Source organism: Lepidochelys kempii, chromosome 21 (assembly GCF_965140265.1).
Source record: "Lepidochelys kempii isolate rLepKem1 chromosome 21, rLepKem1.hap2, whole genome shotgun sequence".
NCBI lineage: Eukaryota > Metazoa > Chordata > Testudines > Cheloniidae > Lepidochelys > Lepidochelys kempii.
In genome coordinates, this window is record NC_133276.1 from 3,697,918 (window position 1) to 3,721,359 (window position 23,442).

General features: G+C 44.6%; 1 protein-coding gene across 4 annotated transcripts in view; it reads left to right on the forward strand.

The window, feature by feature from the left end:
- Window positions 1-10,572: 10,572 nt before the first annotated feature.
- LAMB3 (laminin subunit beta 3) overlaps window positions 10,573-23,442 on the forward strand; it is a 51,400-nt gene continuing 38,530 nt past the window's right edge. Inside the window, exons 1-4 of one of the 4 annotated variants that reach the window (XM_073319942.1) lie at window positions 10,573-10,639; window positions 12,850-12,919; window positions 13,840-13,904; window positions 14,741-14,895. In XM_073319942.1, the coding sequence (XP_073176043.1) occupies window positions 13,856-13,904; window positions 14,741-14,895 (204 nt within the window). In that variant the 5' untranslated portion in view covers window positions 10,573-10,639; window positions 12,850-12,919; window positions 13,840-13,855. Of the gene's footprint in view, window positions 10,640-12,792; window positions 12,986-13,839; window positions 13,905-14,740; window positions 14,896-23,442 lie in introns of those variants that run through there. The other 3 variants (XM_073319944.1, XM_073319941.1, XM_073319943.1) reach the window with 3 other exon arrangements.

Sequence of the window (23,442 nt, forward strand, 5' to 3'; positions counted from 1 at the left end):
TCATCTGGACCCATGGAAAAGAAGCCCTTGAGGAATTCCACCATGATTTCAACAATTTCCATCCCACCACCAACCTCAGCCTGGTCCAGTCCACACAAGAGATCCACTTCCTGGACACTACAGTGCTAATAAACAATGGTCACATACACACCACCCTATACCGGAAACCTACTGACCGCTATTCCTACCTGCATGCCTCCAGCTTTCACCCTGACCACACCACACGATCCATCGTCTACAGCCAAGCTCTGCGATACAACCGCATTTGCTCCAACCCCTCAGACAGAGACAAACACCTACAAGATCTCTGTCAAGCTTTCTTACAACTACAATACCCACCTGCAGAAGTAAAGAAACAGATTGATAGAGCCAGAAGAGTTCCCAGAAGTTACCTACTACAGGACAGGCCTAACAAAGAAAATAACAGAACGCCACTAGCCGTCACCTTCAGCCCCCAACTAAAACCCCTCCAACGCATTATTAAGGATCTACAACCTATCCTAAAGGATGACCCAACACTCTCACAAATCTTGGGAGACAGGCCAGTCCTTGCCTACAGACAGCCCCGCAACCTGAAGCAAATACTCACCAACAACCACATACCACACAACAGAACCACTAACCCAGGAACTTATCCTTGCAACAAAGCCCGTTGCCAATTGTGCCCACATATCTATTCAGGGGACACCATCATAGGGCCTAATCACATCAGCCACACTGTCAGAGGCTCGTTCACCTGCACATCCACCAATGTGATATATGCCATCATGTGCCAGCAATGCCCCTCTGCCATGTACATTGGTCAAACTGGACAGTCTCTACGTAAAAGAATAAATGGACACAAATCAGATGTCAAGAATTATAACATTCATAAACCAGTCGGAGAACACTTCAATCTCTCTGGTCACGCGATCACAGACATGAAGGTCGCTATCTTAAAACAAAAAAACTTCAAATCCAGACTCCAGCGAGAAACTGCTGAATTGGAATTCATTTGCAAATTGGATACTATTAATTCAGGCTTAAATAGAGACTTGGAGTGGCTAAGTCATTATGCAAGGTAGCCTGTTTCCTCTTGTTTTTTCCTACCCCCCCCCTAGATGTTCTGGTTTAACTTGGATTTTAACTTGAAGAGTGGTCAGTTTGGATGAGCTATTACCAGCAGGAGAGTGAGTTTGTGTGTGTATGGGGGTGGGGGGGATGTGAGAACCTGGATTTGTGCAGGAAATAGCCCAGCCTGATTGTCATGCACATTGTGTAAAGAGTTGTCACTTTGGATGGGCTATCACCAGCAGGAGAGTGAATTTGTGTGGGGGGGTGGAGGGTGAGAAAACCTGGATTTGTGCTGGAAATCACTTTAGATAAGCTATTACCAGCAGGACAGTGGGGTGGGAATAGGTATTGTTTCATATTCTCTGTGTATATATAAAGCCTGCTGCAGTTTCCACGATATGCATCTGAGGAAGTGAGCTGTAGCTCACGAAAGCTTATGCTCTAATAAATTGGTTAGTCTCTAAGGTGCCACAAGTCCTCCTTTTCTATTATCAGATTGTTTGTTAACTGCTATATAGCCACTGTCTGACAGGACAGGACTGTACTGGCTCCTTAAGGAATAAAGTCTGATCTGAAAGGGAGAGCTGGTCATAGCTTTTTGTATCAGCTCCTTGAGGAAGTGACTCTGCCTTTTTGGGTTTGTACAGTGCCTAGCACATTGTAGGTGCAACAAGAAGCTAATTAACTGTATTGGCAATCCCAAGAGTTCAAAAACTATGAGTCCGGCTCCCCGAAACCCTTGCCTCTGATTTTTGAGCATTTAGGGTTTGTTCTTCAGCTTTTCTCTGCAGCCACTTTAGTTTTTAAAAAGAAAGCTGAGATTGTCACATAAAGCTTGAGCCCTTGAAGACACAGTTAAGAAAAACAAATAAATATCATGAGATTTATGGTCAGATCCTGTGAGTTGGTAACAATCCCGCAGTGCATCATACCCAGAAATTGCATCTATTTTACGAAATATTTTTTTATATCACATTAGTTAAGTCAATGCAACCTCATTGTGTGGACACTCTTAAATTGGATTAAGAGTGGCTAATGTTAATGATCTTAATATTAAATTAAACTAATTTTAGCCACTCTTAATTTTATTTGAGTGTCCAGCCAAAGGCATTTATACAGGTTTAATGGAGGCCTTCTGAGCACAGGAAAGTTGCACCAGCTTAACTTGAATCAGTTTGCAAACCCATGTGTGGTTGCTTTTATTTTGGCTTAAGAGGGTTATTTTTCTTTAAATGAAACCTGTTGCCAATCAGCTTAAACTGGTGCAAACCCCTGTGTGGACACTCTTATTTCAGTTTAAGAGCAGCTTCGTTTGGTTTATCTTAACCGTATTTGGTCTAAATTCACACCTTAGGTTATACCACTACCACTTTCCTGGACGGACAAGCCCTAAATCAGTTCAGGGCATCGCTACACTGCAGCTGCTACAGGACTCCGGTGGTGGAGCTGTGCTGTCATCATAATGCTCTGGTGTAGAGGCTTCCTACATCCAGGGAAGGTGTTTTTCCATAGGTGCAGTTCCGGAGTTAATCCACCTCTCCGAGAGGCAGTAGCTAGGGCAATGGAAGAATTCTTACATCAACCTAGTCACATTTACCCCAGGGGTTAGGTCAATCTCGCTACAGTGCTCAAGGTGCAACATTTTTCTCAGCCCTGAGCAATGTATCTTAGGCCGATCTAATTTCTAAGTGTAGACCAGACCTTTAGAAACCAGTTAGTTAAATCGGTGCAGTTTTGGTGTGCAGACTGGGCTTGAGAAGGAGTGTCATGCAGAGGGTTGGTGCCCACGATTAATGTTAATGCCTGAAGATTAAAGCTGCTGTGGGCATGAAACTTAACAGGGTGTTAATTAGGTGGCAGGGAGACCATCAAAAGGAGTGAACAGCAAGGGGAATTGGGAAGATGATTATTATGGACTTAGAAGCAGGGTGAATTCTGAGCTCTGTAACATAGGAGGAGGATGAACTGATCTCCTCTCTTCTGTAAAGATTTGGGAATTGATGAGCGGCCAGTCTGAAGGGAAAGATTTGTCAAAGCTAGTCTGTAGAACTCTGGACTTCAGGGTGAGAGAAAATAAGAATAACAGAAAAGGGGGGAAATCCCAGTGCTAAAGGCCATGAATAACAGCTATGAAACCAAGCTGCAAAACCATAACAAGCAAACAAGAGCACAGTAACTCTCTTTACAGGGGGCCTTATTACCCTGCTGCAAATGGAGTTAAATATGAATCATGCACTTTTTAATTAAATTTTTTTAGAGCTAGCAATATCTAGGGACTAGACACACTGGGGGCCAGACACACTGACATAACTGTTACAGAGAATATGGATAAATCCAGCTGACTTGGGCCTTTGGGGCTCAGGCTGCTTGGCTGTAAAATTGCAATGTAGACATTCAGACTCAGGGTTCTGAAACCCCCGAGGGGGAGCATCTCAGAGCCTGGGCTCCAGCCTGAGCCTGAACACGTATGCTGATAGCCCTGCAACCCAAGCCCGTATCAGCTGCCCCAGGCAAAGATGCAGTGCTGCAGGATTTTTTTAATCACAGTGTAGGCAGAGTCCCAGTCTGGGGCCCTACCCCATCTCTACCTCTGTATCCTCCATATGAGTGCACACCTCAACACTTCAGACCTGTTCCGATCATCTAAACGTGCAATTTTCTCTCTCCCTTCTCTTACCAAAGTTGGATCTATCACCCTGTCACTCCGTCCCAGAGAGGAAAATGCCGGAGCCCCTTAACAGTGATCAAAGGACCCGTGTGGCGAGGAAAGTGTCCTTGTGTAATCTTTATTGCTGCAGTAAAGTCCACAGGTGCATTGTGTCGCTCATGCCTGCAGACACATCAGCAGGGATGGAGCAGCAGGAACATAGGTCTGGCTGCTGATCTGTTCTTTCATTAATGATCCTGAGTCGTAAAGTTATATTGACCATCAAGGCTTGTGCTGAGTTCCTTGCGCTGATCTTTAGTGACCCTTTATGTTTGTAAACATTCCACAGCTTGTAGGATAGCCCCAGTGATGTCGCTTTGGTTTTGTCAGTGGTCCAGCCATCAGCACTGTTACAGGGACATCAACAAGTACGTCAGATGTCATGTGCTCGCCTACGCCTGCAGTCACACCATGTTGCACTGTGATCCTGTCAGGGCTCTCAGGCTAGCATTGTGCCAGGCCTCGGATGGGAACCTTTCAGGGTGCTGCAGGAAGTGAAGGTGTTGGTCCCTCTGTGCAGTGGCAGATGTTGGAGGGCGCTGTCAGACGGACACACCCTCAGTGTCTGCTCAGTTTAAGCACTGGCTTAATTAAAAATGTGATGTTGCATCGATTTAGTTAAACAGGTGCAACTTTGCACTGAAGGCTCTTACAACCGTGAAAACTAACCCAACACAAGCCAGGTTTAAACTCATGAAAGCTTGTCTGCACACAAAGGTGCACCTTTCACTAAATCGATACAGCCTTCCACCTTTAGTTAAACTGGTACAGCTTTATCAACAAGACCAGAAAGAGAGAAATCGGGCTGGCGTGTGTGTATTGGAAATCCGGCCCTGCTTATTTAACAGTTGGAGGGAAATTCTCAAATACGATTCAGCTAAATACTGTTTTTGAACAAGTATCTTGCATCTCATTTCCAGGAGAAGCCCAGCCCAGTCAGACATATGGAAGTGCCCACTTTCTGCCAGATAGCGAAATTTCCCCAAATATTGCACAGCACTGTTTTTATCCTTGTATTGCTAAAGCAGAAGGGCCCATTGCCACATCTCCCAGTTCCACATGTCCCATATACGGGCAAGGGTCAGATGCATTTGGACTTTGTCTCTAATAAACACGTGTTCAGGTAGGTAAATGATTTGATGGCTCCCCGCTTGGAGTAGAAGTTACATAATAAAGGCAATAGTGTCTGGAGAATGTAGTTGCTGGGACTGGTAGGGAAGCCAGGTAGCAGGCTAAGGCACGTGGTCTGTGGTTCTGAGAGTGGCAACGGGTGCAAAAAGAACGAAGCAAAACACCTTTTGCAAAGATGGGATCGGAAGCATTGCACAGACAAGGCCCAGATTTCCAAAGTGGCTGCCTGAATTGTATGTGTAAAGCCCACATTTGTGTGTACAAATCAGCTTTTAGAAGTGGAAAACGGGCAATTGTCAACCATACCGCTGTTCACAATTGCAATTTCATTTGGGCTCCTGGGCTGTTTGGCAGGCAGAACTCGTCTCTGGATCCCCTCATTTGTTCTCTGTAACCCTCCCATGAAGTGCTGTATTGGGCCAGCCGTTTCTTGTGGATGGGGAAGATCAGGATGTAGTTCTCACATGATGCTCATTAATGCCACTCCTGAGTTATTCAGTAGTGGAACTTCTGCCTCTTGCCTTCCTCAAAGACTGATCCTCAAACTACAGTAGATAAAAAAATGCAACTTTAGTTTTCTCAGAAAACTTAAGAAAAATCAGCAAACAAAACTAAAACCAACAGAAATTCAGCAAATCTTTAAAAGAATTACATATGTACAATAAAAACTCTGAAACAAGCAAAAGTAAAAATGTTAAGTTTTTGAGAAAACCTGAAAATGTTTATCCGCAATTTTAACTGAAGAAACAATCAATTTCTGATTTTGTCAAGAAACTGAAAAATTTCAAAGTGAAAATTTTCTGTGAAAATTTTCATTTTGGTCAAACAGCCATTTTTTGTCAAAGACGAAAAAAATGTCAACAGAAAAATTGCAACCAGCTTTACTCCATGCCCTTATCCATCAGATCTGACTGGCGGTATATATGTTATGCTGCTACTGGACTGCAATGAAACATTTTGAACATAGATTATAAACTATTTACTGTATATACCAGCTGTTTGGGAAAGAGGGAGAAAACTCACCCTTTTTTCCTACAAAAAATCTTTTCCCGTTTTTTGTTTTAAATTTAAAAATCTGAAAAAATCCACCCAGCTTTATTATACACACTGCAAACTAATTGAATTTTTATTGAAGGTGACACGTATGACAGTCACATTTTAATTTGTTTCTTTAGCTACATGCTAGACAGAGTGTAGTGAATAATATTTTGCTGACTGCTTAGTTAATTTAAAATTGTCTATTTAATGTTAGGGAAGGTATCAGGAAGCTTGGAAGGGTATGAAAATGGAAAAAAAAGTGGGTCCAAAAAGTTACCTAAACATTTTGAAATTGCTTTTAGGGGAAAGTTTGGGTGTGGACTGGGCTAGAACTGGTTTAATCTGTGTCCCAAGATGAGCTGGTTAAAAAGGATATTTCATGAAAAATGTAAAAAGAAATGGAAATGTTTCATTTTGTTTAATTTGTTTAAAAAAGTTGAAAAATCTCAGTTTTTTGAAAATTGTAAAAAGTGGGTTTTTGATTTTAGATTTAACTAAAAATACTTTTGATTTTAGAACTTAAACTTCAATGGAAATTCTTCCAGTAGCTCTAGTCCCAAGCTTGTTGTTTTCTGTCTAGGGAGGTCTCGCTATTATAACTTACCTGCACTGCAAAATAGTCCATTGACTAATATTTAGTAATATGTTTTCCCATTGACCAGCTAGTCAAACGGTGGTTCTTTCTGAGCCATTGCTAACTTGGAGGGGTGGAACATTTCAGAGCTTGTCTGCCCAAAGCAATAAATAAACAGGCCTAATATGCTTCCTGTTTGAGGCTATTTATCAATATCTGACTCACACTGCAATCAAATCCTAAGCAAAGGCATTGGCCTATATAACCAGATGTGGCACAGCCCTCTGGAATGAACTCCTGGATAGCGGAAAAGAGACTGTAAAATGAGAACAGGTCAAACATTTTATGCTGAATTGATTTTTTTGACAACATGGATATTTTCATAGAAACCATCAATTTTTGTTGAGATTTATTGGGTTTTCATTAGAAAACCAGGATCATCTGACACTGAAAACCCAAGAAATGCCAAAGAAAATTTGACAAAAAAATGAAAATTTTGGTTTTCATCAACATTTTTTGTAGGGGGAAAAAGAATAGTTTCCTGACCAGCTCTGTTTAAAATGAGAAGAGAAGCCGAGGGAAGTGGGTTGGATGGGGAAGGGAACATTTTTCATTTTAGCAGTTCAGCTTTGATACTAGTACCTGAAACTGTCACGTCACAGCATCAAACAGTGGTCTGATGATTGTGGGATTGTGTTTTACATCTGCCTAGTACTTCAAGGAGCAGGCTGGGAGTCAAGATAGCTGGGTTCTAGTCACAGTTCTGGGAAGGAAGTGGTCTCTAGTAGTTAGAGCAGGGTAGACTGGGAATCTGGACTACTGGAGTCCAGTCCCAGTTGTGTCAATGAATTGTTTTGTGGCCTTGAGAAAATCATTTAACCTCTCTGCCTCATTTTTCCAATGTGTAAAATGGTTGTGATGATGGTTGTCTATGTGGCAGGAGTTTTGTGAGGATCAATAAGCATTTGTAAATAGAGTGACCAGATGTCCTGATTTTATAGGGACAGACCTGATATTTGGGACTTTCTTATATAGGCACCTATTATCCCTCACCCCCTGTCCAGATTTTTCACACTTGCTATCTGGTCACCCCATTTGTAAAGCACTTTAAGGTCCCCTGTTGGATGAGGATATCAAACTACAGCGTTTTTTCATTTTGAAATGGTTTAATATAAATTCTACACATCCATCATCCTTTCTACAGTAACAGGTTTGAGATTTTTTCAAGAGATTTTTTCAAGTAGTCCCACATGCTGTTCTCCAGCTGTGTCGCTCTTTCATCCCTTGTCATTCAACTGAGCTTATGTCCCACCTGGAGCTCTGGAGAGAAACTAGACAAGAAATAACGGAAAACAATCAATCATTCAAGACTTCCCAGTATTAACTTAACTGGCTTCACCTCTGATCTGTATCAAAAGCTATGGACTCAGATAGTATTTCCTTACATAACTAGAGTTCTTGTTTATTCCTTTTGGGGTTATTTCACGCGCTTTGAAACTTCTAGTCTCTAATAATAATTTTAAGTAGAATCAGAAAGAGAAATTTAATTAAAACAAAGCCATTCCGGGAGTAGCCACATGCTCATGAATTTTGGCTCCCACTGACTTTAAAAAAAAAAAAAAAGTCATTGCCAAGTTCATCCTTTGTGTAACATCACTGAAGTTGTTGAATTCGGACCTGGGTTTATGCTGGCTGCAGCTGTGGAGTGTGCGCTCAGGGCAGGGGTGCTGGAACCATTTGCACAGTGCGGGGGCTGTGAGCCATTGAACCAAATGGTAAACCCTGCATATGACAGAAACCACTCCAAGCCCGGGGGTTCTGCTGCTGCATTGGTACTCAGTTGGTTTGGGAGGTACAGTGCCGGCTCTGCTGCCAGGGATTCTAACTTTGCCAATAAACATCCGGCTCTAGATTTAATCACAGAATTTGGACTTGTGGCACCTACATCTGTTTCTTCTCACCCGGGCTGGGCAGGATGCAGTGATATTGTGTGGCCAGGACGCAAGGTACCGCAGAGAGTGTTAACTGAAAAAGAGCGTTGTGTGTGTCTCTTAGAAGCATGAGTGATCCTTTCACCCCTGGCTCCATCGGTTGTCTCTGTTGTCCTAGCCAACGGGCTGTAGAGCATTTATGTTCAAGCCACTTTGGCCCTTTCCACATTGCGGTTGACCCCAAACTAGCAGCGTCTTTATTGGCTGTTGCTAGTGTAGCATGGGTGGAGTCTTTTAAAATCGATGTCCCATTGGCAGCAACGTGAACGTGGATGCTCTATCTGTAACCAGCTGCTGCTCGGTGGGCAGCCTCTCGAGACGGAGAACGCTTCCAGTTCCGAAGAGCTGCCTCTGAGGTGGGATACAGAAGCTGTCTGGTCTCGCAGCAACACTACCCCACGGATTAGGGCAGGAAGAGGAGACTCTCCAATCCAAATGAAACTTCACTGGGAGTTTAGGGAGGCAAAATTGAAGTCTCCAAAGGGCAGGACAACAAGCGTATGGGAAAAGTGCCATAAGATCGTCAGTGGCCATGAGTACTCAGTACCTTGGTGTGGCACCCCACAGAGGGCACTGTCAGCAGCCTAGCACCACCCTTGGGCACCGTCTCTGTGCTGATTAAGAGGACAGAGCACTAGCTGTTGAATCACTGAAACCACTTCCTGATGCTACTCATTTTTTCCTTGAAGGTCAGTTATCTGGGGGTTGACTGGGCCCAACCCTGCTCAGCTTGCAGGAGTGGAAGGGACCTCAGCATGCGGGAGTGCAGCTGTAGACAATAAAAAAAAAAACATTTAAAACTTGTCTGGCGTTGTGTCCCTCCAATCCCCTCCTATGCCCATGGATGCTCCCTCTTAATTAATAAATAAATAAAAACTGCACTACTGTGCTGCAATTCTGTCTGTTTTAGGTACTTTTATGCTCCCCCAATCTTTAATATGTTTTATTCCCTGCTATGGAAGATTATTTGCAGTGTTGTGCAAGGAGGGTTGGCCCCAGGATATGAGAAAGACAAGGCAGGTGAGGTAGTATCTTTATATAGGACCAACTCTGTTGGTGACAGAGCCAAGCTTTCGAGCTACAAAGCTTGTCTCTTTCACCAACAGCAGTTAGTCCAATAAAAGGTATCATCTCACCCACCTTATTTCACGAGTATTTAACAGGCAGGCCTGTTATTCCCCTTTTACAGATGAGGGCACAGCGAGTAAGTGACTTCTTCCACATTGCACACGTCTGCGGTAGAGCGGGGAGTTGAACTCCGTTCTCCTGACTCCCAGGTTGGATCTCTCATCCCTGGACCATCCTACACCTGAAACCCTAGTTCTGTTACACTGGCAGATGATGTTCTACCTTCCTGAAATCAGGCTATTCCTCACTTTTGCTCCTGCTTCAGCCTGTAGAGCCTGACTAACCAGGTGATTGTTTACTTCCTGTCTGTGTTCTCCAGGGGCAGAAGGTGGAGAGTGGAATAAAACATTTTTTGGGTAGACTTTGAGCTGCTTTTGGGTCTGTCTACGTTTCTCTGCTCCACCCTGTCTGTGCCACAGAATTGCGACACTGCCTTTTATGGTAGGCTGGGATTTCGCATCCTCTTATCAGATTGTGAATCACCCTGGTATGTGGCATCTAATGCTCAGGATCCCCGGATGTAATGGGGAGAGCACACAGGACACTTGGACGCTTTTTGAGCAGTGCTGTCCAAGCTGTCTAGTGAGTTGCCACCGAGGTAACCAATCTGGCTTTGGAAGGGGCCGTTAGAGGAAACCCCTAGGAAAATGAGTACAAGACTTAGATTGCAAGCTCCTTGGGGCAGGGACTGTCTTTTTGTTCTGTGTTTGTACAGTGCTTAGCACAATGGGATTCGGGTGCTATGATAACACAAATAATAATAATAACTTCTGTCACAATTTACTTGGGAGATTAAGGCCCGGATCCAGCTCCCACCAAAACAGATCAGAACAGGCCCAAAGTACTTCACATCAGTGGTGCTCAGACATATGTGGTTCCCTGGCATCTCAAATGTTAATGAATTTATTTTCAGAACTTCCCTGTGATAGACTATTATCCCCATTCCATGGATGGAAAACTGAGGCAAAAGAAGATTCAGTGACTTGCCACAGGTCACGCGGGCAGTGTGTGGCACAGGTAGGAGTTGAACCCACCTGTCTCAAGTACAGTGCCTTGACCACAAGACCACCTTTTGATATATGGGCTAGGCATTCAGAATGAGGGGCATTGCATTTTGTCACAGGCACGGGCAGCCAGACTGGTTCTATCATATGCAGTGGTTGTCCGGGGCAGTGACAGATTTGGAGTCAGATCGGATGCAGTCTTCCTCAAGGTTTGCAGTGTTCAGCTCTACAGTTTGGACCAGTCTCTGATTTCTAAGCCTCCTTTCGGTCCATTAGTCAGTGTTGGCCCTGACGCACACGGTACTGCTTTTATTTAGGTACCGATGCTCTGAAGTCCTGTCTCAGCTTAGTTGTGGGGGCATTTATCACCAGGAGACACGGGGACACAGTTGGTACTTTGCGTTGTCAGGCCCCTGTTATCATCTGGGGCCTGCTGAAGGGTGTTATATGAGTGCAAAGTGTTGTTATTACCATGGATGGATTTGCTTGGGAGGGTTTGGATCTGGAGTTTGGGGGTTGGTCCCACGGCTAGGCGAGGCCGCTCCACATGCAGTGTTCCACAAAGCTGCCAGTGTTCAGATGCTGAGTTTACACCTGGGAGGAATGTTTAGTCACTTGGTTTTGACATGCTGTGAACTGCTGGCTGCGGGGTGAGGCTTTGCTGGGTGAAGATTCCAGAGTGGAAAATGTGGCATTACACCATTGTTAATCGGCCTCTGAACAGCCCGTCCAATGCAGGCACGCCCAGGGCTGCTGCCTGCCCACACAGCATACTTGGCACACCTAAATCTCTGAGCTAAGGTTTCAGATGTTGTAGCCTTAGGGGACAGATTCTCCTTCATTGTTCCCTCTACACTGAGGGCAAACTCCTCAGCCAGAGCAAACTGGTATAGCCGCAGCGAAGCCAATGGAGCGACGCCAGCATACACCAGCTGAGGATCTGGATCTAAGAGTCAAAATAATTTTTTAACAGCTAGTGTTCTGGTGCAACAGCTTTAGCAGCTGGAGACCAGGTGTTTATTGGGGTGGTTGTTTCAGTGAGGTTAAGGGCCTCATCTGAGTTCCATCAATATTCATGGGGCTTGGCTCTCACCCTAAAAGGAGGGTGTCAGAAGAGAGAATTCAGAGGAACAGCCGTGTTAGTCTGTATTCGCAAAAAGAAAAGGAGTACTTGTGGCACCTTAGAGACTAACCAATTTATTTGAGCATGAGCTTTCGTGAGCTACAGCTCACTTCATCATCTGATGAAGTGAGCTGTAGCTCACGAAAGCTCATGCTCAAATAAATTGGTTAGTCTCTAAGGTGCCACAAGTACTCCTTTTCTTTTTGAGAAGAGAGAATGACATGGCTCTGGGGGATTGGCAAACCAACACACAGCTTTCTGCCTCTCTGCATCTGTTCAAATGCAGCATGCAGAGGCAGTGCCTGAAAGCGGCTACTCTCCAAGCAGCAGGGTGGCTTCTTGTGTGCAATGAGTTGGTGAGTCTCAATCCAACTCTGATTGAATTAGTATTTGTGCAACACTGGGCAGTGTTATCAGAGCAGCTCAGAACTAAATGAGGCCTTCGGTGCTATCCCACACCCTTCAACAGCAATTTGAAAATCAAAGGCTGTGATACTGGTATCAGTGTAAATCAGGAGTGACTCTGCTCATCTAAATCTGGTGTAAATGAGACCAGAATTGGATCCAAAACAGGGAAGGATGTGGTTGAGGGACTAGACTGGGCTTTGGGAGATCTGGGTTCTAATCCTGGTGTGTTAGATGCTGAGCTCCTTTGGAAATCTGGCCACTTATTTAGGTGGCTAAATGGGAACTGAGCTACTTTGAAAACATGGCCCTTAATTACTCTGTGCCTCAAATCCTCATCTGTAAAATGGGGCTGACGATGATAACCCCCAAACTCTTGTCAGGATATGTGCCCTCCAGGTAAACATCCAAGCTGCTCAGAATCATTCTGGATTATAGTTATCTACATGAACATTAGTTGTGAAACTGTGTCACTGTCCTCAGATGTTCCTAAAGCTGAAGTGTATATTCATAGATCTGAGTCCACTTGCTGGCTAAGTGTAGGGCTTTTCACATGCATTACAGTACAGAAGGACTTCTGTCTCAGGCTGTGCATGCTGTCTAGGGAGTGTGTAATGAGTTACACAGTAAATGGGTGTGTACGTCTGAAGATTCCTGAATCACCTCCCTTTATCATTGCTGCACCCATCCCACAGGAACTTCCTTCCTCAGGTGAGGCTGCATTTAAAAGCAGAGAGTGAAAGGAGACAGCCCATGAGGATTCAGGTGAGAATTCATATCAGCTGCTCAATAACGGGGGAAGAGGAAAGAAAAGTCTAGTCCCTGAACCAGGTATGTACAGCACTGCACAGTGAGCCCTACCAGTGCTGTGTGTTACACAGGGAAAATGGCAGCACAGGGAGGGGATTTCTTGTCGAGATCGGAGGGCTGGCAGGCATTTCCTGCAGGCACCGAGAACATTTATGTGATTAAGTTACACAAATGGAAAGTGTTTGTATAGTGCATGTACTTTGCTGCACTTTTTAAACGTTGCAAAACCTGTAGAAGACTTTGAACCTCCAGCAACGAGGGTAAGTTCTGAGCTGGAATAAAGCCTGAAAAGGAAGGGACAAAGGGTGGGACTTCAAACATAACTACATTGTAGGCAGGTGAAGAAGTGTCCTTGCTCGAGTATATTCATTGGTTAAAATGTGTCTACTTGCTGTGTATTTGGGACCTGATTTTCAGAGGTGCTGTGCACAAACAACTCGCATTAAAGTCCATCAGACAGCGGGTTCTTGGCACCTCTGAAAAAGCAGGCTGTTAGACATGAAAGCAGAATCCTAGCAGAGTAAATTGTTCTGTTCTATACCTATTGGTCACTTTAGAGAATAAAATAAAGATGCAAACATACAGCCAGTTACTTCATTGAAGAGCTTTTCACCTGTTGTTCATGAACAGGTATTGATACTAAAAGGTTAAAAACAAAAGTGGGGGCTTGTCCATTTGTTTTAAATGTTAAATATACACTCTAGACAATCCAGAGAGCTGATTCTCCTCTCTCACTTGCGCTTGTTGAACTCTGTTGAAGTGAAGGAAGTTATCTTATCATAAAACGGGAAGGGAGGGAGATAAAAAGATGGTGATTTGTGCTTTAGTGTGTCGTTTTCTGTACCGTTTCATTCATGCTGCAAATTCTGTCTCAGGTGAGTCCTCAGAAGTATGGAATCTCCCCCCCGGCCCATTGTATGGACATGTTTCATTCTCCTGGGTAAGCTTTACCATCCTATCTGTGCCTCTAAAGGGGCCTTGAGGAGACCTCAGTTAATATCTGCCCTTGTGTATTAGTGGTTTTGCTGTGCTTTAGTGAAAGTGGCCAGGAAATTTGGATGGGGCATGAGCCACGTTACCCTTAGCTCCTATAAAAACTGTTGTACAGTCAAGTGGGTTGTAAATGCTACCTGCATTTCCTGCAAAGGTAATTAGTACAGAGGGTGATCCATGGGGTCTTCTGTGAGAAATGATTTTAGTCTTTCACGAGCGGCTAAAACTTTAGTGTACTTGCCTCTGAGAGTCATGAGATGCTGTTAGGTTATGAACTATGTATTTTCTGTTATTACTTGCATTGCCTTAGCACCTAGGAGCTCTGGTCATGGACCAAGAATCTCACGGTGCAAGGTGCTGTACAAACACAGAACAAAAAGACAGACCTGTCCCAAAGAGTTAGCGATAATAGCTAGAGCACAAGGAAACGATGAGACTCCATTGGTCAGCATGACAGGCAGGGGTCTCGGCACACCAGCAGCCGAACCGATGTCAAGTTTTTTGGAGACATCTTGGCAAAGGAGAGCTCTAAGGAGGGATTGTTACTAAGGACCAATTATTTAAAACCCATTTTCCTTATGTACAACTCAGAGTTTTCACCACTTGGGCTGAGTGTTTTCATCTTACCTTTACACTCAGCTTGGACTCATGTAGTTCATCCATTCATTCCTCTCCCTTACCTCGGAGGATGCCACTTAGCCAGGCCAGTTACTGCCACCAGCAATGGTGATTTTGTGGGATAGCATATAACATTATTAAAGGCTTGTTCTTGTGTTGTTTTAGCTTTGCCACGACTCCTGGATGCACAGGGCTCCTGTTCCTATGGTGCCTGCTACCCACCTGCGGGAGACCTGCTGGTAGGAAGAATCCATCACTTGAAAGCCTCGTCGACATGTGGCCTTGTGAAGCCTGAGACCTACTGCACATCGTATGAGGAAGTACGTTCAATTCAGATATCTCTGCATTCACAGATATTCCCTAGGGAAGCTAACTATACTCCTGTTTTCCCCCCTCTGAGCATTGCTGCATTCTGTCTAGCTTAGGTGCTACTTAAATGCTGCCCGAGCATCTCATATTCTTTAATGTATTTATCCTTCCAGGCAGGGCAGTGCTAATATCCCTGTTTTAGAAGCTGGGGATCAGAGGCACGGAGAGACTATGGGTTGCCGAAAGTCACACAGGGAGTCTGACAGAGCTGAGAGCTGAGCACAGGTCTCCCAAGTCCAAGGCCACTGTTCTAATCCTGCCTTGAGGTGATTGCCCTTGGAAAGTTCTGAGCAGCGACAGGTGCCGGGAAAGAGGGCCTTTCATAACAGGGTGAAGCACAGTCCAGCTAGCGCTAAGAGGCATCCTGAACTAAACAGTATTTTATTTCATGGGCACTTTAAAAACGGTACAGTGAGGCCAGTTCCCCAGCCATCTGGACAAATGCTGGGATAATAAACCCCCAAAACAACTCTAGCTGCTAACTCTAGCTAACAGCACAGAATGTGACATTTCCCCACTAAAAGCCAGAGCTGAGTCAGCCCTTTCAACCATTTAAGTCTGGTCTACACACAGTCTTTGTACTGGTATAACCATTTCAGTTTGGAGTGTGATGTTTTTACTGATATGTTCTGTACACCCCCTAGGATGGATGCAGCTATCCCGGTGAAAGGGTGTCTTATACGTGTATATCCTACTTCCCTTCCTGTATGGGAACTAGACCAGGATAAGCACTTTTATATGGGTATAACTGTGTCCAAAATAGGGGCGTTGGGCCGAGTTGGCTGTGCAGTATAGTTACAGCAGTACAACTTGTATGTGTAGGCAAGGCCCGGTACAGCGGGTTTGATTCATATAAGGTATATTTGAACTTCTGGATTTGTTAGAACCCAAAAGCTCAAAGTGAAATTCAAAGTAGAAATTGTCCTAAGCAGCAATTGTCCTACAGAAAACCCACTGAGTTTCAAACCACTGAGTTTCCTTGGGGTTTTACATGGCACTGAATCAGCTCAGACTTACTCAAAGATTGTCAGCTCTCTATCCTAGGTCAACTCAAAGATATCTCCCTCGGCTCAGCTGAATTCAGCTCAGCCATGATGGACCAAAGAACTTCACTAACCTAGACTAAGTTTGGGTTTTTTAACAATCTCCCAAACCAAGTGAGTTGCTGGTTTCTTTGTGGGGTTAATTTCCTTAGCACAGCCATTTCCTAGATCCTTGTAGTGATTTCTAATCTCAATAACTGCCATCTATGGAAGCGCAGATAGGAGCGGGTTTAGCTGAGGCGTGGAAATTGAGGTCTGTGAAAGAAGGTGTGGCTCATAAAGGAGGGATGCTTAAGAGGTAATGATGGACCTTTATTGGCCAGTATTTTGCACACTACTTTTACAGCTCCACTGAGTCAGATTTATACTGGCATTAATTTCTGGAAAATGACAGGAAATGCATGGGTGTTACTGGTTAGCAACCATGTTTGTGTGTGCAAAGATCTACACACTTCTGTGGGTGTTTGAAATTATCCAACTACTTTCCATAGTTTGGACGTAATAGAGCCTGGATCTGAACTCCTCTTGTCTATAATCTAGCCTAATCTCTGACCTGAACACTTGTACCTGGTGCAGTATCTAAAGCTTTAAACAGATCTTTTTGCGGGACTGATGGGTTTTTGTGTGTGTCCCGATACCTTTACACCGAATTGCTTTGCTGCTGTGAATGAAGCAGACTTCTTTACTTAAAAAACCCTACTGTCTGTCACCTTGACTCTCGGACAATACAAATAGTGCATTTTTTTCTGGTTTTGTCTTACAGGGTTTATTTTTCCCAATTCCCATTAATACACAGTGGATGCATTGTGTACCTCACACCAGTCCAGGTTATTAACTATAAATGTCATGTTCTCAGCTGTGTCATTGTTGACTGCAGTCTGATTCCACAATATTAGGGTGAAGCCCCATACAAGCCTCCTACCCTTGTGCTCTTCTCGTGGCATTTGGGGGCCCAGAGGGAACAGGAAGTATCTAAAATCTTATGATCTGACCGACCCGGGAAGTCCAGAATGAGCATCTAAGCTATGGATGCTCATCTGACCAAACCCAACTACCATTTGACAGATTCAGGTTGGTGTCTGAGGCTCATCCTCAGTGGAGGCTCTTAGGGCCAGATAGCTGGGCAGACGGTCCCAACAAGATGCTCTTGTAAAAGGGACGTTTTCTTTGGGGAGGAATGGGGCAACAGTTAGCTGTGGGCATTTCTGCCTGAACTCTATCTCGGACAATGATGTTACTGTGGAAGAGACAGCATGGGCTCATGGTGCCTCTCCTCATGTAACCGAGACCACTGACTTAAAGTAAACAGAAGAGATGGGTGAGGCCTTGGGAATTCAAGGCTTTGCAAAGATTGCAAACTTTGTCATGAGATTTAATCCCCTGGTTTTAATAAATGAGGGGGAAATGTTCAAAAGCAGAAATGGGAGTTAAGGGGCCAACTCTCATTGGCTGTCAGTGGCATCTAACTGCCCTTGTGCCTTTGAAACCTCCCCCTGAATACACAGTGTGTTCTTTTAGCTCAAGAGAAGCCTGTCTTTTCTACTAGGGAATAAGGATCCTCCGAAAGCTAAGCTAATTGGGCCCAAGTTGGTGATCTGCATATGGTAGATATAATGGGCTTAATCTCTCACTTAAACCAGTATAACAACATTGACTTATCTAGGGATGTGGTACATTTTCCATTGCCTGCAGTTTTTAAGTCTTTCTGAAAGATATGCTGTAGTTCAAACAGAAGATATGGGCTTGATGCAAAGATTATTGGGTGAGATTCTTTTCCGACTAGATGACCCTTGTGGCCATTTATGAATCTATTATTTCAATCCCTATGTTCCCTCATCCCACCTGGTTTAAAAGAGAGCAGAATCAGACCCATGGTACAATAACAATAATCTGAACAGTACAGTTCTCTGCTGTCTGGAACTGCAGTTCAAACTGAGCCAGCCCTAGGACCCTATTCCATGAAGCCCTGAGTGGCCTTAGCTCTTGTGGAAATGTAGAGATGGCCAGGACGCACCCAGCACCATGTAGAATCAAGTCCTTGGTTTGGGACAACTGAGGTGGAGGTACAGTTTAGAGGAGAGTCCATCTGTTTTGTGTCTGTGATTCTGTTTTCCTGTCATCTGCACATGCTTGATCCTTTCCCTTACTGAATGGATAGGCTCATTGTCACCTAAAATACACTCCTGCTCCTTTTTCTTAACTGTAGTGACCAATGAGTGTTATGAATTATTCAGCTTTTGCTAGAAGGACCACTCTCCATTCACTCTTTATTCCCTAATCTTTCCCCTCTTGAAATGCCTCTACAGTCAGAGTATCCTGAGATAAGATGAATCTATGCAGTGAATTCCCCCCGAAGTACAAAAGCTTGTTTTATTTATTCCCATTTTATTCCCTTGCACGCTCTTTAGACTGTGCTACGTGACTTGTTCCGTGCCAAATAGCTGCAGATTTAGAGTCCATTTTGCAACCTCAGCAGTGGTCATGTAATGAGGGGTTACTCTCATTCTGTCTCTCCTGAGCCTGCCTTCTGGCCAGTGTGTACTGTCTGATTTTGGTGCCAGTTTGAATTGTCCCAAAGTGCGCTCTTTTGCAATCCCAGTTGATCTCTTGATGCTGGCGTTACCCCAACCCCCTGGTCCACGGTCTGCTTCCAGTGCTCTGAGTGTGATTCCCTCTAACCTTTATACTTCATACCCACTGGCTGTTAGGCAGGGCCTGAAACTCAGGCATAGAGCAAAATCCAGTAGGGATGATGCCATATATAGCAAAGAAGGGTCAATAGCTTTTAGAAAAGTGAGACAGGAGGGAAATCTGACAAAACACAGAGTTCACTGGAAAAATACTTACAATTTGGGAGAGTTTAGTCGACAGAGGAAGTAAAAGCGAGAGAGAATGAATTCAAACAAATCATTGTTAAGGGAAGGTTGGTGTTGGTGAAAGGAGACCAGGGTGTGATGCAGTAGCCATTGATGTCCATGGGAAGAATCCTATTGACTTGCTTGGGATTTGGATTAGGTCCCTATATCGTTTATTTATTTAAATATCCAGCACAGTATTTCACAGGGGGGAAAGGGTGTGTCCTCGACTCGTGTTAGCTAACATGTGGTAACTAACATGAGGTAAACTCCTGGTGAAGACAGCAGATCGTATTTTAACTTGTGCCAGCAAATCGTGGTAAAGACTAAGGGGGAGCTGAGGGTTTGCCTTGAACTGCCAACGTGTCCAAACTACCAGTTGCCTTGTCTTCACTAGGAAAAAAGGTGTGTTCTTACTGTATGTTTGCTAAAACAAAGTAAAATCCTAGCGGAGATAAGAGGTCTCTCTCTAACACCCTCCCCCTCTCCCAGCCTCACTTAGATGCCTGCTCCTCACCTGGGACACCACTTCTGTGAGTGATGCAGGGAGGGCAGTCTCCATGGTGCATTCACTCCTTGGCCTGTGTGCACAGAGCCAGTTCTGATTCAAACACCTGGTGGAAATTGTGGCCCTCTTGAAATCCATGGTAGTTTTGCCATCGATTTTCAATAGGGCCCAGATTTCACCCCTGTTGACAAGGGCTCTCATCCAGCCATGTGGCTAAGCACATGAATAGTCCCATTGACCTCAACAGGCTTAAGAACATAAGAACATCGACACTGGCTCAGACCCAAGTCCATCTAGCCCAGTATCCTGTCTTCTGATAGTGGCCAGTGCCAGGTGCCCTGGAGGGAATGAATAGCACAGTGATCACCAAGTGATCCATCCCCTGTTGCCCATTCCCAGCTTCTGGCAAACAGAGGCTAGGGACACCATCGCTGTCCATCCTGGCTAATAGCCACTGATGGACCTATCCTCCATGAACTTATCTCGTTCTTTTTTGAACCCCGTTATAGTTTTGGCCTTCACAACATCTTCTGGCAAGAGGTTCCACAGATTGACTCTGCGTTGTCACGGGGTGGTCCCCTGAGGGGCCTTTCCAGCCTTGGCAACTCATCACAACAAAGCCAGGTCTCCTTCCCCACCACTGTATTTTACTGCATTCTTACTACATGTGTGGGTGGGGAGGGGAGGAGGGCTGGTGGGTTCTGTACGTATGTTTGCCTGTTGTTCAGTTGGTAGTCAGTTCATGTAATCTGGGGGGGATTTGAGTGACGGGGGGCTCAGTTAGCTCCTGAGTCCACATACCCTGTTACAAGGCTTTAGATCCTTTCCCAGAGTCATGTATTCCTATGAAAATTGGCTGAGCAAAAATGGCTAGCTTGGCTCAACAGCATGTGTTGATGATATATTTGCCCTACGTTCCCTGTGTCTTCAGTTCTCTCCCTTTCTGGTCACAGAACCTACATACCATATTAAGTCCAAAATCTCAATTCCCCCCCCTCCAAATAGCCTTTATTTATATTTGTTATTTGTAGTTGGTGGCAGCAAGAGGCCTCAGTCAAATCAGGGCCCCATAGTGAGAGACAGTCCTTGCCCCTAAGAGCTTGCCGTCTAACTAAACAGGACGGGCAAAGCGTCACACAAAGGAAGTAGTACCTGAGACACAGAGAGATCGTGACGTGTCTCAGGCCTGTGGTCACACGGTGAGTCAATGGCAGAGGCAGATGTTGAACTCAGACCTTTCAGAGTTGTACACAAATAGCAGGTAGGTACCTAATTCCCAGTGATTTTGAATGGGAGTTAGGTGCCTAGCTAGTTTCTTTTTTGTCTTTGAAAATCTCCCCCTTAATCATGAGATCACCCATTCTTGGGAGCCTGGGGCAGTGCGGCAGGCACCTTGCTGCATCCTTTGATATGAAAGCAGAGGCAGAGCTGGTGGGGCACTGGGCTCCCGGTGCTCCGCTTGAAATCGTTGGGACTTTCCTGAATGGCAACAGAGTACGCTAGGCCCCAAAGCATAGCCTGGGTTTAGCCATAGCTCTGAGTTTGCTGCTCGCTCTGTGTTAGCTGGTTACTGCAGCACCCCAAGTGCCTTGCCCATCATTGCAAAAGCCTTTTGAAATGCACCCAAAGTCTGATTGAAACAAATTACGCTTCCACGTTCGTGAGGCGCTGTGCGGGGTCTCAGCTTTTCACAGCGAGGCAGCTAATCTGTGAGGATTACAGGTGACCCTGCCACCCTAACTTTCTCAAGAGGTTTATCGTATGAAAGACCTTGAATATTAAAACCTTGTTTGCATAAGGTCAAGGATAGTTCTTTCATTATCTCACTGGACAGTCAGTACGTAACGGCCACGAAGAGTGAGAAGGCATCTTTATCATCCTGAGATACGGAGTGATAACAGGACTGTGTAATGTGGGCACGGCAGGTGAGGAGGTGTGAAGTGATATCTGTGATGAGATACACCTAATCCCCAAAATGCAGGGCGAGGGGACTGTAATACAGGGGAGAATCCTTGAATGACAAATGAGAGCTCTACATTGGCAATCTGGTGAGATGCTGCTGCACCTCGTCCACCAGTCTTTGGTTTATTCATAGCACCTATCATGTTAGTATCTAGGCACTGGAACATTTTGCCTCCTGCCAAATAGACAGAAGAATATCAGTAAAAGGGAATGTCCCACTGATCCCCATGCTGGTCATCTTGTTGTTACCATCTGATGGCTGCTCAAGTATGCAGGCTTGCATATCTGAACTGAGTGTAGATCTCAGTACAGTTTCTGTATCACAGGAACCCCAATTAGCCAAGGACTGAATGGGGTGTAGAAAGTACACTCCTCTGTCTCACCCCAACAGCTCACTTCCCAGAGGCCACCAAACAGCCATCTGATGGTACTATAACCCTTGGACAAATTAGAACGAGCAACCTCATGGGGAAAGACTCAGCATCCCTTTCCCAGTCCCAGGAGTCACCAAGCTCCTTTTCATTTGTGACCCAAAGCAGGATTAAACTCAGCTCTTCTCTGGGGAAAGGTCATTTCTAAGGCATTGCTTTGTAATGCCTTGGACATAGAAGGTGTCTATAGCCATCACTGCATTCTTATTTCTGTCCTTCTGAGGGTAAAAACCTAGCATTGTGGGATTGGTTTGCCAGAAAACATTGCTATGGGAATTGCAGTGGCTAACCTTTTCTTATTCTTCCACTGATTCACACTGTGTTTGGTTCCGTCCTACAAAGGATACATCTCAACCTGTATGGGTCACGCAATGGGAAAACGCATTCCTATTGGTTTTCTCTGTTCTCTGTTTATGCTCACCTTAGCTGTGCTGAGCTGCAGAAAAGCTAACCATTACATATGCTTCTAGACAGCACAGCACCCTGCTTTATGAACTAATTACAGCAGAGTACCATACATCAGCTTAACACCCTAACAAGATACTTTGGCGTGTGCGGATAAACAGCACCGTATGGTTCCTCCAGATTGTTGTGCTAGCAGATTTTAAATCATGTCTTGCTGAGGGGACTGAACTGACTCTAAGCAAGCAAAACAGGGGCCCACATGTTTGCTTTTCAGAAAGGCTGATGAACTGAGTGTTGCCTAACTAGGCCCAGGCACTTCTTATACCTATGAGATACCTGTCCAGCAGGTGCCCCTGGTAGTTTGCAGAGTATTTTACCTTTGATTCCAGTCATGCAATGTCTACCTGCTGACCTCCAACAGAGAGCAGGAAAGGGGCCAGAAGTTCATTAGCAGGCCTTTAGCATTGTTTAGTCAAGGATTGCCAACAGTTGCCCCAGGGCAGTGAGGCAGGAGAATCAGGGGCATTTACTGATTATGGTAGAAATGAAAATTTATTGCAATAAGAGATGAGAAATGAGCATCTTACTAGGGGCCTTGTTGGAGAGGTAACATGGTCCTGGTGGTTAGAGCACGAGCCTAGGACCTGAGTTCAGGTCCCTGCTATACCACAGATTTCTGTGAGACCTTAGGCACATCACTTAGCCTCTCTGTCTTACTTCCCAACCCTGGCCTACCTCACAGGGGAATTGCTCAGATACTAGTGATGGGCCCATGTAAATACCTAAGGTGGATAGACAGTGGCCTCTCCCTTCATTATTGAAACTTATTGGAAAGTATGTGAGTGTTACACACCCAGATCGTGGGGTGAATATATCCTGCCACTTTAGTGTTTTGCACATGCATTTTCAATTATATCTAGCTACTCTTTATAACCAAAGACGTGAGCCTCTGTTTATCATAGTTAGTGTAACTGTAGGAGCTAATCTCATCCTGATTTATTCACACTTTTGCCTTGTTAGCATCCAGTTAAGTTCCAGTTTCACAGGTTAAGGTTTCACAAACAGATATCTCCTTCTGCCTGTTTTAAATGTGCTTCCCTTTTAAATGGAAATGATTCCCTTGGTTAGTTTTGATACCTGTTTGAAGGGAAACCTCATGGGTGTTCTTACTTGATTTTCGTTTATTTACTCCACCCCGCTTTCATCCTTGAAACCAATGGAAGGAATCATTCCTGGGGTAAAGTGTTATTCCCTAGGAAGAAGGGTATCAGGTCTGGCATGAGGTGATTAGAAA